This window comes from Nicotiana attenuata, unplaced genomic scaffold (genome assembly GCF_001879085.1).
Source record: "Nicotiana attenuata strain UT unplaced genomic scaffold, NIATTr2, whole genome shotgun sequence".
Lineage (NCBI taxonomy): Eukaryota > Viridiplantae > Streptophyta > Magnoliopsida > Solanales > Solanaceae > Nicotiana > Nicotiana attenuata.
In genome coordinates this window covers 21,416-34,739 of record NW_017673729.1, presented here as the reverse complement: position 1 = coordinate 34,739, position 13,324 = coordinate 21,416, and the positions used below count along the sequence as shown (strand labels likewise).

At 36.4% G+C, this 13,324-nt stretch overlaps 2 protein-coding genes across 3 annotated transcripts; one reads left to right on the top strand and one right to left on the bottom strand.

Moving 5' to 3' along the window:
* The first annotated feature begins 1,122 nt into the window (after positions 1 to 1,122).
* On the top strand, positions 1,123 to 4,875 carry LOC109217119 (translation initiation factor eIF-2B subunit alpha-like). Its single transcript, XM_019381351.1, has 5 exons — positions 1,123 to 1,726; positions 3,191 to 3,343; positions 3,447 to 3,588; positions 4,088 to 4,329; positions 4,520 to 4,875. Exons 1-5 carry the CDS (start codon positions 1,286 to 1,288, stop codon positions 4,724 to 4,726), a joined length of 1,185 nt encoding a protein of 394 aa, XP_019236896.1. The 5' UTR covers positions 1,123 to 1,285; the 3' UTR covers positions 4,727 to 4,875.
* Positions 4,876 to 9,708: 4,833 nt separating this feature from the next.
* On the bottom strand, positions 9,709 to 12,950 carry LOC109217118 (chaperone protein DnaJ). Of its 2 annotated transcripts, none has more exons than XM_019381350.1 (6): positions 12,298 to 12,950; positions 11,705 to 11,798; positions 11,481 to 11,554; positions 10,939 to 10,995; positions 10,241 to 10,480; positions 9,709 to 10,136 (listed from the first exon to the last, which is right to left on the bottom strand). In XM_019381350.1, the coding sequence occupies exons 1-6, from the start codon at positions 12,400 to 12,402 to the stop codon at positions 10,062 to 10,064; spliced, it is 645 nt and encodes a 214-aa protein (XP_019236895.1). In that variant the 5' UTR covers positions 12,403 to 12,950; the 3' UTR covers positions 9,709 to 10,061. The 2 variants fall into 2 exon arrangements, with proteins under 2 accessions (XP_019236895.1, XP_019236894.1); XM_019381349.1 differs by having other exon boundaries at positions 9,709 to 10,132.
* Between the last annotated feature and the right edge of the window lie 374 nt (positions 12,951 to 13,324).

The window sequence follows — 13,324 nt, the reverse complement described above, 5'->3', positions numbered from 1 at the left end:
CCCATTGATGACAAGAGCGGGAAGCGAGGCTCAGATGGTTCGGGCATGTTCAGAGGAGAAGCCCAGATGCTCCGGTAAGGAGGTGTGAGCAGCTGGTTGTGGAGGGCACTAGAAGAGGTAGAGGGTGGCCTAAGAAATATTGGGGGAGAGGTGATCAGGCAGGATATGACGAGGCTTCAGATTTCCGAGGACATGACACTTGATAGGAAGATGTGGAGGTCGAGTTTTAGGGTTGTAGGTTAGGAGGTAGTTGAGTCTTGCCTTGCTTTGTACCTTTGTGAGACTAGTCTGGTAGGGTTTTTGTCTAAGATAGCTAGTGTCAATGTTGTGTCTTGCTATTTCGCTTTTCAGTGTAGGGCCTATTTACTAGCTATCGCTTTTGTTTTGCATCTTTCTTCTGGATTTCATGTTGTTCGTATTTTTCCTATGATTGCTGTGGTGATACCAATATTGTCTTCTTTTGTCCTTTTGTTTTCTTGAGCCGAGGGTCTTTTGGAAACATCCTCTCTATTCCTTCGGGGTAAGGTCTGCGTACACACTACCCTCCCAGACCCCACTGGTGGGATTTTACTGGGTTGTTGTTGTTGTATATTATTATTTTGTGTTTATATTTGTATTGAATTCTTTTATAATAAATATTTAAATTTTTTTTCTTTTTTAAATAATACTAATTGCAAAGTGAACCTAAATGGTTCTTTTTCATAATTTCATACTTAAATCATTGGTTACGATAACGAAAGCACTTTTAAGAAAAAGTAAATTTTGACAAGCTTGATCAAATGGGCTCTAAAGAAGATCCATGTGATTTGAATTATTTTTCTTGATATCTATACCGGTAGCCAAGGCAATAAAAATATGCAATAAAAAAAATATGCCAATGGTCTAAAATTGCAAAGCTAAAATTATAGTAGTGTACATCTTATTGGTTAGGTTATTTTCAATATTTTTTGTTTAGCATCAAAATAATCCAAATATTATCCATTTTTTTCCACTTTGTCTTTTTCTAATTTTAGGTGCAGCAGTATCAACTGAATCTCTAACTTATTTTGGAGTGATAGTATCAAATTTATTTGTCGAAAAAGAGAACAGAAACCAATTTTAAAATTTTAAAAATAGCAACAAAAAATAAATAAAATAGGCGCTACAGTGCTGAAGAAAAGGAACGGAGTAAAAGAGAACGGAATCGTATATTAAACGTACCGGAGTTTCTCTTTTCTCCATTCCTCCGATTCCTTCTCATCGAATCTAATTCGCATAGCTTTATTATCCAATCCCCACCAAATAAATGTGGCATAGATCAGCTTCGTTCATTCTTGACAAACGAGAAAACGACGACGTTCTCAGTTCAGAGAGCCGCCGCATGTCTTCATTATCCATGGCGGCCGAAACCCCTCAACAACCTAACCCTAATAATCCCAATATTTCCGCCTACTATCAGACTAGATCCGCTCACCATGGAGTTGTCACCAGTGACTGGCTTGCTCAGGCTCAAGCCGCCGTCGGCCACAGCCCTGACGGCGCTGTCACCGAAAACTCGTTGTCAAAAACTGTGGATTCTGGGAAGACGTTTAGTGTGATTGATGAGTTCAATAATTGGCGTAAACAGCCTGATTTGGCTGAAGCTGTGGCTGCTATTAGGGCTTTAGCCTCTGTTATTCGGTCAAGTGAAGCTACTACGATGATGGAGCTTGAGATTGAGCTCAAGAAGGCTTCTGATTCTCTCAAGGTACCATTTTTTCTGTTTCTATTTATACTTTGATTGAATATTTTAATTTCCTTTGCTCTTACAGTGAATTGAATGTTTTGAGTTTCGATGGTGAGATACTTTGTGTTAGACTAGTGGATAGTATTTAAGCGTTGAGGCGCGTAGAACACTTTCTTTAAGATATTAATTGCCCTGAACGATTGTTGTTGGGGATCAGCAATAAACCTTACAGGATATAACAATGCCTCCAAAACCTCCCGGCTGCAATTCCTGAAGCATTTATTTCAGTTTTGAGAACGTATAGTTTCGCAAGTAAAATTCTGAAAGAATAGGAGAAAAATATGTTTTTGATAACCTGCAAAATTGCAATTTTACAATGCTAAAGAGAGGAAGTTAATACTGTTTGTATTGCTCATGTTCAGACAATTATTGGTGTCTTTTCTGAAAATGGCACTTGTTGCAACAAGCCATGGCTGTTCCTGTTTCTATTTGAACTACCCCAAATGATAAGCTAGAGATGGTTATGTGTGGCTTTTCTGGTTGTAGCCCGGAATGAAGGTTTAGAAAACCAACTGCCTATCACTTTGTTGGAACTTTGACAAGCTTATGCTGATGAAGGTTTAAACCTAATGATATCTTTCTTTATGCACACAACCGTGTCATTCCCTTTTGTATTTCTAAAATTTGCAAACTAGTGGGGAATTGTTGGTATTGTAGTTAGCGAATTTCACATTTGGTTTTGTTGAAACTACACATGCAATATTAGTCTCATGCCTTTTCTAAGTAGTCAGGTTCTTTCATGAAAGATATTAAATGATGTGACTTTTCATGAAAGAACGCATCTGTCGAAAAGTAACCGTTCATAAAGATAAGACTGGTGATGCATGAGTCTTTGTTGGTCTATAAATAAGAGGACAACTGAATTTTCAGTGTTATGATGAAAAGTTTGCAGTGAATTATTTCCAGATATACAAAGTGAATTCCCAAACATAGAATGAGAGTTCTATGGAATTCTTCAGTGTTGTTAGTTACAGAATTCACAAGGCTTTGTTGTATCTTGGTTGAATACTTGTGACTAAAGCGATAGTAAAATAGGGGTGGCAGTAAATAAATTCTCTATCGAAAGCAATTCATTTGAACCTCAAACTTACATATCTTCATACTTTTTTGATCCATTTTCTTCTTTCCCAAGAAATCCAATACTCTGTGCTGTCTGTGACAAATTATCTTTTTAATGGAACTCTTTCATTGGTTTAATCATGTGGTTGGTGGTGCCACTTTTGTGCTGGAAAGCCAAACCAGAAGAGGACCATAATTTGAGATTGATTGGTGAAAGGTGTGGTATTGTCTGCTTGATACTTTTGAGTATATATAAGAATGAATTTGTCTTCTAATTTCAATTCAGAAAGAAAGGTTGTTTGGAAACTAGATACCAACCAGTTATGGAACCATTTACAGTCTTTCATTGCTTATGTGCTATGGCAGTCTTGGGACACAACTTCCATCTCTTTGACAGCTGGTTGTGATTTGTTCATGCGATACGTAACAAGAACTTCAGCATTGGAATATGAGGACTTCAATTCAGCTAAGTCTCGCCTTCTCGAACGTGCAGAGAAGTTTGGAGAGATATCCTATAAGGTATACCTAAAAATGACAGTTTCACTTGTCCATGAAAGACTAGAAAGTATTAATGCATTGCTCATCACACTAATATAGATGCTCTCTGAACTTTGCATTGCAGGCGAGGAAAATTATTGCTATGCTCGGTCAGGATTTTATTTTTGATGGTTGCACCATCTTGGTACATGGTTTCTCACGAGTGGTTCTGGAGCTTCTGAAAACAGCAGCTCAGAACAGGAAGGTCTTTAGAGTTCTCTGCACTGGTGTGTACAGAAAAAGTTCCAATTGCTGTTGTTGGCAAATTGATTGTTTCTCTCTCTCTGTCTCTCTCCCCCCTCTTGTTCTTTCGAGGTTTGCTGTGTCGTGTATGGCTTCTAGGATTGGAAAGAAACTAGAAAGAAGTTGACTCTCTTTGCCAGATAAAAAGTCAATCAGGTTGGTTGATTGAATTAAATTAGGAAAATGGGAAAGTAACTATGTTTTGCACACTTATATCTGTCCGGCTATCTTAGAGGTTTCACATGGGATGTAGAGGTCAAGCTTTTCTGTTATCTTGTGTCACAAATGTTATGTCTCTTTCTCCATGTTCCACACTAGTACAGTCTGGTCAAACATTATTGCTTTCTTTTGAAACCTTATCATTTTGGTTGTTTTACTTGTTGGCTGAGGATTGAATTAGCTTTAGATATGCTTACATTCATGCCCATTAGAGGAGACCCGATTCCATCTTGTGATAATTGGTATTTATTATTTTAAATGCAGAAGGAAGGCCTGATAGGAGTGGATTACGATTTTCCAATGAGCTAGCCAAGCTTGACGTTCCTGTGAAGCTCTTAATAGACTCTGCTGTAGCTTATAGCATGGATGAAGTTGATATGATTTTTGTCGGGGCAGATGGTGTGGTTGAAAGTGGAGGTATTATCAACATGATGGGGACCTACCAGATTGCTTTGGTAGCCAAGAGCATGAATAAACCAGTCTATGTGGCAGCTGAAAGCTATAAGGTTGGTAGATACCATATTTCTTCATCACATTGATGGTGATTGATTGAACTTCCTTACTGTATACATGATTTGATAAAATGCTCCCAATTTCTTGATGTTGCTTTTTGTATAAACTGCTCCAAAGAGGATGTTTAGTGAATGCAATCTACCATGATTGATTCGCCTGATAATTTCAAATTTCTTTGTACAGTTTGCTCGTCTCTATCCATTGGATCAAAAAGATATGGTGCCAGCTTTACGTCCAATTGATTTTGGGGTACCCATTCCGTCCAAGGTGGAAGTTGAAACTTCTGCTCGTGATTATACGCCGCCTCAGTATCTTACACTACTATTTACAGATTTAGGTGTTCTGACTCCATCTGTTGTAAGTGATGAGCTCATACAGTTGTATTTGTAGTGTGAATGAAATATGGATTCGCTAGGTGTACCAAGCATTACATGTATGGATTTCATTCTCCCAATTTTACCCACAACCTTGTATGATTCTGAATTTTTGCAGTATTATCTCTTTAATGTTTTATATGGCATGCACTCCTTGGGTTTCTCCATGTGGCCTATGAGGATTTTTCTTTGCCTTGTTGGCATACAATGAACAACATCTATATGTTATTATTAATGGAAGAAGATACAGTGAGGCATCCTGCAAAACTATAGTGGAAGATCATTTATCATTTGTATGGAGGTCTGAATCTTAATCATTCAGATTTCAGACATTAAGTGCGTTTGTTTTTAAAGTCTGAATCTTAATTATTCAGATCTTAATCATTAAGTGTGTTTGTTTTTTTTACTTTACAACCACTTAATGGGTCTGAATAGGCCTGTATGATTAAGATTTATAACAGAGACTTAATTTCATTAAGATGCTATCACATATTCATTATTAACTGCCGCCACCGCCTATCATTATTAACTACCACTATGCCGCCACCACCACCATACACAACCACCACCACCACGCTGCCACTATCCTCGATCATAGCCGCTACCATTATCGACCGTCACCACCCACTATCCCCACCACTCCGACCACCATCATTCTCCCTCACAATCAACACTCATCCACCTCAACTACCACAATTGACCACCCCATCACCATCAACAACCACAACTGACACTTCCCATCATTATAACCTACCACCACCAACCCACCACCTTCCTCAGTCACAACTATTACCACCACCCGCCATTATTAACTATCATCAACCACCACCACCACCACCATCCTCAATCATAATCGCCACCACTATCAATCACTACTAGCTACTAGCATGAACCACCATCATCAACCAAAACTACCACCAACCACCGCCTCTAGTCGGCATTCACCCGTTAGCCATCACCACCAACAACTATCATATTTTTAAAAATCATATATTTTATTGATAGAATATTAGATTAGTTATTTCATTTGAATTTTAAGTTTATTAATTTTTAAATAAAGATAACTTTTATACATTCAGATGTTAAAAATCAAACAGTCTTAATTATTTCTATTCAGATCTTAATACACATCTTAATCTATTCAGATGTATATTCAGAATCAGATGTCTTAATCTTAATACACATCTTGATATTCAGATGTGTATTCAGATTCAGACGTCTTAATCTTAAAAAAAACAAATGAGGAGGCATCCTTATTATTAATGGAAGAAGATACAGCGAGTCCTAAGTAAGAATTTTAGCCTGGCGTTTAACATTGGAATTGACTTGCATGCTGATTTAGAGTAAAATCAAATTAGTGACAATATAAGCAGGCCAATTCCATGAAATGGTCTGATGGATCATTGGCCATTCCCCTGCGCAACAAACATGTAGAGGAGAGAAGATAATAGAGACTAGAGAGGAATGTAATTTCAAGCCAATTAATGTTAGGAACAAACAGAGGGAAACCATAGAACTTCAGTTCCATTACCAAAAGTTGGGTAGGATTTTCTCCCGTAAGCAAAAGTGCCAACCTTGACCTTCCTTGCACTCTCTAAGTCAAGAATGAGACCACAATGAATTGGTAATGCTTTTTGTAAACCTGAGATTACGAGTATCCATTAGATTGAAAAATCAAGTTACATTGCTGAACGTCAAGAATAAGATTCTCCGAAATAGATTTAGGACAAAAATAAGATCAAGTTACACTGTTGTGCTAATGTAAAGTATATGGAAGTATACATATATGATATAAACTGATGTGTCCCATTTTGTAAGAATTATGCTGATGAGTGATGAATGTCTGACATAATAGATTAATTTTGTGATCCCTTGCTACCTCATGTTTAGCTTAATCGATTTGTGCCCTTTCTGAACTAAAATTTTACTTGTCCACATCACAAAGAAATTAAAAAAAACTTGAATGGAGATGCGGGGATCGAACCACGTGCCTCTCATACAAAGCGAGCGTTCTACCACTTGAGCTACATCCCCATATGTTGAGCAACAATATAATGACAATTAATCTACCATAGACGTCAAGTCTCTACCTTATTACGACACTAGAATATTGTGGGCTGTGTAACATGATTAATTTAGCTTTACTGGCTCACTAAACTATATGTTAAAAACTGAAACCAACAAAAACAACACAGTTACTTCTACCAAATTAATACAAACTATTATTACAACACTAACTATGCATCAATTCCTCGTAAGTTGGGGTCAGCATGATTAAATTAAAATTAGGTGTTTAACACAACCAAATATCTGTAAGATTCAGGTAGAATTAACACTAATTAAAATACAATTTAACATTTTAGCTTTGAACCTTAGAAAGAAAATTGGTGGCCGTAGACGCAAAAATCATGTGTTACAGTAATAACTGGATTGTATTGTTGTTAATTACTTTAGCATGGTTTCATTTGGAGGTTGGACATTACAATTCTTTTAGTGATTGTTTTAATTTTTTCAGAAATATGATCATTTAAAGTGTCCTTGTACTTTCGGAATTGTTCAAGTTTCATTATTTAGGGTTATAAATTTAGTGTTCCGAAAACAAGAGTACTTTTTTTTTATCTCCAAAATATGCAAGGTGGAACTAATAGTCGTGCAAGTTGGGTATTTAAAATTTGTGAAATTTTGTTGCCATACAATCAACATCAATAATAGGTTATAGAAATCAAGCTGGAGGATGAGAATGTTGAACTTTAATAATTAGAAACCGTCAACTTCTTACTCTTTTCTGTATATATAGTCAGACCTCTCTATAACAGCATCCCTATATAACAACACTTCTCTATATAAAAGTCAAGTTTTTTCCTAACCAATTTTTATGTTATGTTATAATATATGTTCTCTATAACAGCACTTCGCTATAATATCCAAAAATATTCGGAACAAACGAAGTTGTTATAGAGAAGTTTGACTGTATACTAGACATGCCTTCAATGCCTCAAATTGTCCATTCAAAATTCTCATTCTCAAGTAGTACTCAATTTTCCCCCTAAATGATTTTATTCCTGGACTTTGTGCAACTTAATTAAACAGCTTTTACCAAACCACATAGCTACATGTGATACTACATTCAACTAAGGAAATACAACTGTTAGAGTTCTACTGCGGTAATCTCAACAGTTACAAAGATCGTTTTGTGTAAAAAAAAAAATAAGTTAAATATGCTCAATGGATAATATATTTGAAATTATTCAATTTAGATGAGATAAAAATAGAGGATTAAAAACTGAATTTATCGGACACAGTAGTGTAAGAGCTATAACTAAAGAGTTTAACTTCTGTACCCTGATATGGTATAAAATTTTTCCACTAATAGATTAAAACAATAAAACATTATCGATAATACGCTTAACTTGGCGATATGGATAATAAGGTAATTAACCTGCTATAAAAAATTAGACTATATGCAAAATATATTTACTTTGTGAGTGCGTAATCTATACAATGGCGGATCTACATGGAGAGTTATGGATGCTCAAGCACTCATTGTCTTTACCTTGATTTAGTATATTTACATAAGTAATTAGCAAAAAATTTAAATAATTAGTGAGCGAGCATCCATAGCTAAATACTTTTACCATCTTTTTCAGAACTCTTTCCGACGAACACTTAAAAATCTTGGATTCGCCTATACATGTTATACGAGTAAAGCTGCTTCTTTCCTCAATTATGGAGAGTGATGTTTGATTGTCGATGATGGAAAATGATATTTACAAGTTGCAAACCAGTCAAACGAAAAATCAATGACTCTTTAGAGTAAATAAAAGCAACTTGGTCGAATTATAATAAGTATGAGATAATAAATGAGTGTTGTACGAGTGGGATCCATCATATGCTAGTTGAATGTTAAATTAAATAATAATAATATCCATCTAAATACATAAAAAGCTGGGAACTTATTTCTTTCGCCAATAGAATAAGTATTGGGTCCACAACGAAGAAAGTTGATTTAGGAAATAAAGCTACTATCACAGCTTAATAGTATATCGTATGAGACGAGCAAGTTGAGTAGAAGCACCACCAAAGGATGTGGTGCAGTGGATGGGACTGCTTCTCCCTTAACCAGAGATCTCGAGTTCGAGCCCTAGGTATGCAAAAATCCTTGGTAGAGAGCGCTTCCCTCGAATGGGGCCCTACGCGGCGCGAATCCGGATATAATCGAACTCCAATGCGGGTACCGGACACCGAGTGGAAAACAAAAAAAAAGTTGAGTAGAAGCACAGTTCTTTATTGGCATAAGTTGGACAAGTTGCTGATTTAAGGGCATGACGTAGGACGGAATCAAAGTTCATTCAACTTTTTGACAAGTTGATTTCGATGGTTTTTACTTTTTAGGGAACAACCACCTTTGTCACTCTCACCTTTTAACTAATCAATACCCAAGTTGATTTGAGTGGCCACTTGTTGGCCCTCCTGTATTATCATTTTCTTTTCTAATAAAAAAGATCTTCTTGGAATGAGATGAATTGCGATACACAGGAGATTATCAACCGTGCACAAATCTCGTGTTTATGTAGAATATGAGAAAGACCGCACCTAATGTAGGCAGTCAACCTTGAAATGACTGATTTCAAGGCTCGACCCGTGACCTCTAAATTACGCGAACACAATTTGACCATTGCTCCAGACTCCCCTTAATTGATCTATTCTCTAATATTTGTTTGTGAATAATTATATATTATTCCATCAACATTACATGATATAAAGAGTGTGAAAGAGACTTTAACATACATTCTCAAGTTTAAGCAAGATTATGGCACGTAATTTTCTTTGTTGTGTCTATGCTTTTTGAGTTTCATTACTAGAAGTTCAATACTCTGCAGTTACACTTGTTGACATGACCAATCTTTGTTTCGCTGTCCGCTGCCTATTTTATTACAATATGATATATTTCGCCTCTGCCAAAACAATTTTGCAATGTTTGCTGTTGTTGTAAACTAATTTGCCAACAACTGCATCCCATCAATTAGCAAAAGGGTCAAAAGCCATAGCATAAAAAAAGCTAGTTACAGGATTCATCCAAAATATTAAGGATGTAACTTCTGGCAATAGCCACTGGAACTACTTAGCTAAGCTCCTAATTTCCTTTAAAAACATCTTAACCAACCAAATATTTATCTCGCACCTTCTTAAATAACAACAAAAGCTTCTAAACACTTGGATTTTAATTCAAGACTAAGCTGCAAATCAATTAATTAGGTTGTGCTACGTAATCTATTCCTTAGGATAAGAAACAATGATTGAATCAAAAGCTCTCCCTTGATAGAGCCCTTTGCCTTTTGGCATCCCTCGTATTACCTCCGGCCATTCCCGGTATTCTTCCTCCGGCTCCTTTCTCTTTCCTCGCATTTTCCGCCTGTACTACCTGTCTTCAAGTATCAAGAATAAACAAAAAAAATTAAAAACACAACCGACGAGAAAATAAACGATAGAAAGATAGACTATATTTCAGCAGAAAGGAAAAGGAACCAACCCCTACACAAAATCCTTGGAATTGGCAAGAATCATCCTTTGCACTACCCGAGCTCATATCAGAAGAACTCCTTTTGTTGGAGAAGCATAAAAAAGGCTCACTGAATGATGTAGATGATGAGGTAGAACACATAGAAGGAGTTTCACTCCGACAAGAAGAAGAAGAAAATGTCCCAACATCGCTTTGGAACATTTCCTCAAACAGATCCTGCAATTCCTCGAAGGTTTCTCCCTGATTTTCCTGTCAATTCACAAAACTACATCTGAACACCATTGCCACCTCTTAGCCACATGTTTATGTTAAAAAGAAGATGCTACTATACGAACAAATCTGAGCCAACATGCACAAGTATTAGCTTCCCCACCTAGACTTCAGTTTTATTAGCCAGCAATGTGAAAATGAATTTTGTTCAAGAAGCATCTTAAAAATTATCAACAAATAGCACACTAGATCATAAAAAAGGACAGTCTGGTGCACTAAGTTCCCCTGTGCAGGGTCCAGGGTAGGGCCAAACCACAAAGGTCTATTGTACCCTTTTCTGCAAAAAGCTGTTTCCACGGCCCGAACCCGTCACCTCCTGGTCACATGGCACTTGCTAGATTATAGCAACAAAAATTCCTACTCTGCATTTTCTTTATCTTTTGTGGGAGTTTCACAATGTAAATTCAATGAAGAAGAAAAGGGAAAATGGAACTCACATTGGACTTATTTTGGTTCATCATAGCTGCCATTTCATTCAGAAAATCACCCATTCCCTGCACAAGAATATCCACTTACAATTGAGCATGCAGAACTTGCTTGATCCAATATCATATAAGTTAAACCAAATTTTTAGGGATAAAGATCAGGATCTATCATCGATTGAATCAACGACACATGATTACAAGAAACTAATTGTTCCATGTTCAGCCCTCAAAGTACTATTATATCCTTTCCCCTGAAATAATGGCTACCGATGACTTTTAAAAAAGAAAACTCAAGTTGCTTTTGCACGGTAACACAAAAAAGCACCAAAGAAAGCACCTTTTTCTTCGTCGTTCTAAAAGCCCCGACTTGATTAACACTAATAATATGAACATCACCTGTAGCCCTCTCAAAAAGTAAAAACAAATGGAACAACATGAAAATGCCTCGTACAACCATGAGACAAAATTGAAAAAAAGAAACTTCCCAATTCAATCAAGTAACAAGCAACATGAATTAAACCTTAAACACAGATAATAAAAGAAAGAGTTATTACATTTGCGTCATCATCATCACCAGAGTCATAAACTCCTACATCGTACAAAAACCTTTTGTTGGCATCCGACAGCACTGCAAATAATTGAATTTTAGTGTGTGTCCAATTCACAGAGCGCATTTACTGTTAGCTCGCACTAGCAGGACAAAACATTTTGGTGAACAGAGCATACAAATGTATGGTGCAACTGAGTTAGAAAAAAAAAAACATTAACTAGTAATTACCAGAATAGGCTTCTTGAATGGCCTGAAATTTCTTCTTAGCCTCGTCCACCAACTTTGAATTCCCTGATGCTGAGCAGCGATCCGGGTGCCATTTCTATAAAAACAAGAACACAATTTTACCTGTTAGAAGGGAAAATTTCGAATCAAGACTATCTGCGTATATTACTAGTAAAATAAGTAACAATGACTACTGGGAAAATTGGCTGGTAAAATATATTCCACTCATATATAAGCTCCCATAAATCATAGTAATGAATAATCTCGGCCAAACCAGCTCCTTTAATTGATAACAAATAGGCAACGACAATTTGAACGTTTTGTAAAACGACAGGTAACGTTCCATTGCAGGACTAATAGTTATAGCATGCAGAAAATTAAAAAAAAAAAAAAAAAAATTGTAACGTCGATTGACTCTGTTTCATGATCAAGATTCAATTTTTATTTTTCCAGGACTAATTAAAAGGGAAATAAAAAATAAGAGAGAGAGAGAGTCAACAGACCCTACTGATTGTTGAATAGATAAAAGAGCAACACAAAAGAAGTGGTATAGTTTTTTTTTTTAGGGGGGGGGGGGGGTTTACGTCAAATCTGACCAGTGCAAGCTTCTTGTAAGCATTCTTAAGCTCTGTTGCAGTGCATTCCTTCTTCAACCCTAAAACTGCATAAAAATCAATGCTTTTCCCTTCTTCACCTGCCATTCTTCAATAACCACCAATAACTTCAACACTTGCACCGATCAAGAAAAACCTAACTCCAGAAAATTTTCTGTTTTTGTCGACGAATTAAATACAAAGCTCAGCCTTGTACCAAAAATCCAATCAAACTCCTTTAATACAAAAAGGTACTGGATTTCTGTTCAAAGTAAGAAAATATAAAAAAAAATATGTTTCTTTAAAAGAAAAGAAGAGCACTGTTTCGTCAGGACAAGGAACCTTAGCATTATTAGGGTGGAGAGAGAGAAGAAAGAGTTTGAGAAGAGACGAGCAACTCTCTCTTAACGCTAAGGTTGAAGAAAGAAGTCTCCAGAAACGGGCTTTCCATTAAATACGCTTGGGCTTTCATATGAATTAAACATAATATTCTCAATTTTCTCTTCTAGAAAATGAGCGGGTTAGATCAGGTTTAATTAGGGAATGAACGGCTTGGATGAAATGGTGGTACGAGATATTTTGCCCAGTGTTGTCTCCAGAAGCTTCTCTGATGTTCTGTTCCTCGCTTTTTGTACGAGTAATAAACTTGTGTTTTTAAGGATGAGAATGAGAAACGCTTCTTCTTCATTTATATTGTGGGCTGTAAAGGTGGGGCCTACCTTGAGCATAACTCCAAAAAGGTGCGGACGGGGCCCACCATTGCAAATGGGCAGCGGTATTCGGAATATTTACCATCTAGCCCTTGCTAGTTGCATATCTTTTAGCAATAAAGTTGCGACTAGGAATTACAAAATCCAAATAATTCAAAGCAAAAGAAAATGCAAGTAGGAAAACAGTTGCATTTCGTTGTGGAAAGCAGTTGCAGAGACCTAGTGTGCTCTACTAATGTGTTCAATTGAATCGAGTAAAAATTAATATATAAAAATTCATTAAAACTATAAAAATACTTTTTCCATTCACTTTTAATTAT

Excerpts from the sequence above, each read along its gene's own strand:
- LOC109217119 (XM_019381351.1), top strand. The coding sequence starts at position 1,286 with ATGTGGCATAGATCAGCTTCGTTCATTCTTGACAAACGAGAAAACGAC. Across the intron at positions 1,727-3,190 it reads AGGCTTCTGATTCTCTCAAG|TCTTGGGACACAACTTCCAT; the intron begins GTACCATTTTTT and ends GTGCTATGGCAG. Across the intron at positions 4,330-4,519 it reads TGGCAGCTGAAAGCTATAAG|TTTGCTCGTCTCTATCCATT; the intron begins GTTGGTAGATAC and ends TTCTTTGTACAG.
- LOC109217118 (XM_019381349.1), bottom strand. The coding sequence starts at position 12,402 with ATGGCAGGTGAAGAAGGGAAAAGCATTGATTTTTATGCAGTTTTAGGG. Across the intron at positions 11,799-12,297 it reads CTTACAAGAAGCTTGCACTG|AAATGGCACCCGGATCGCTG; the intron begins GTCAGATTTGAC and ends TTGTTTTTATAG. Across the intron at positions 10,481-10,938 it reads TGAACCAAAATAAGTCCAAT|GAAAATCAGGGAGAAACCTT; the intron begins GTGAGTTCCATT and ends GTGAATTGACAG.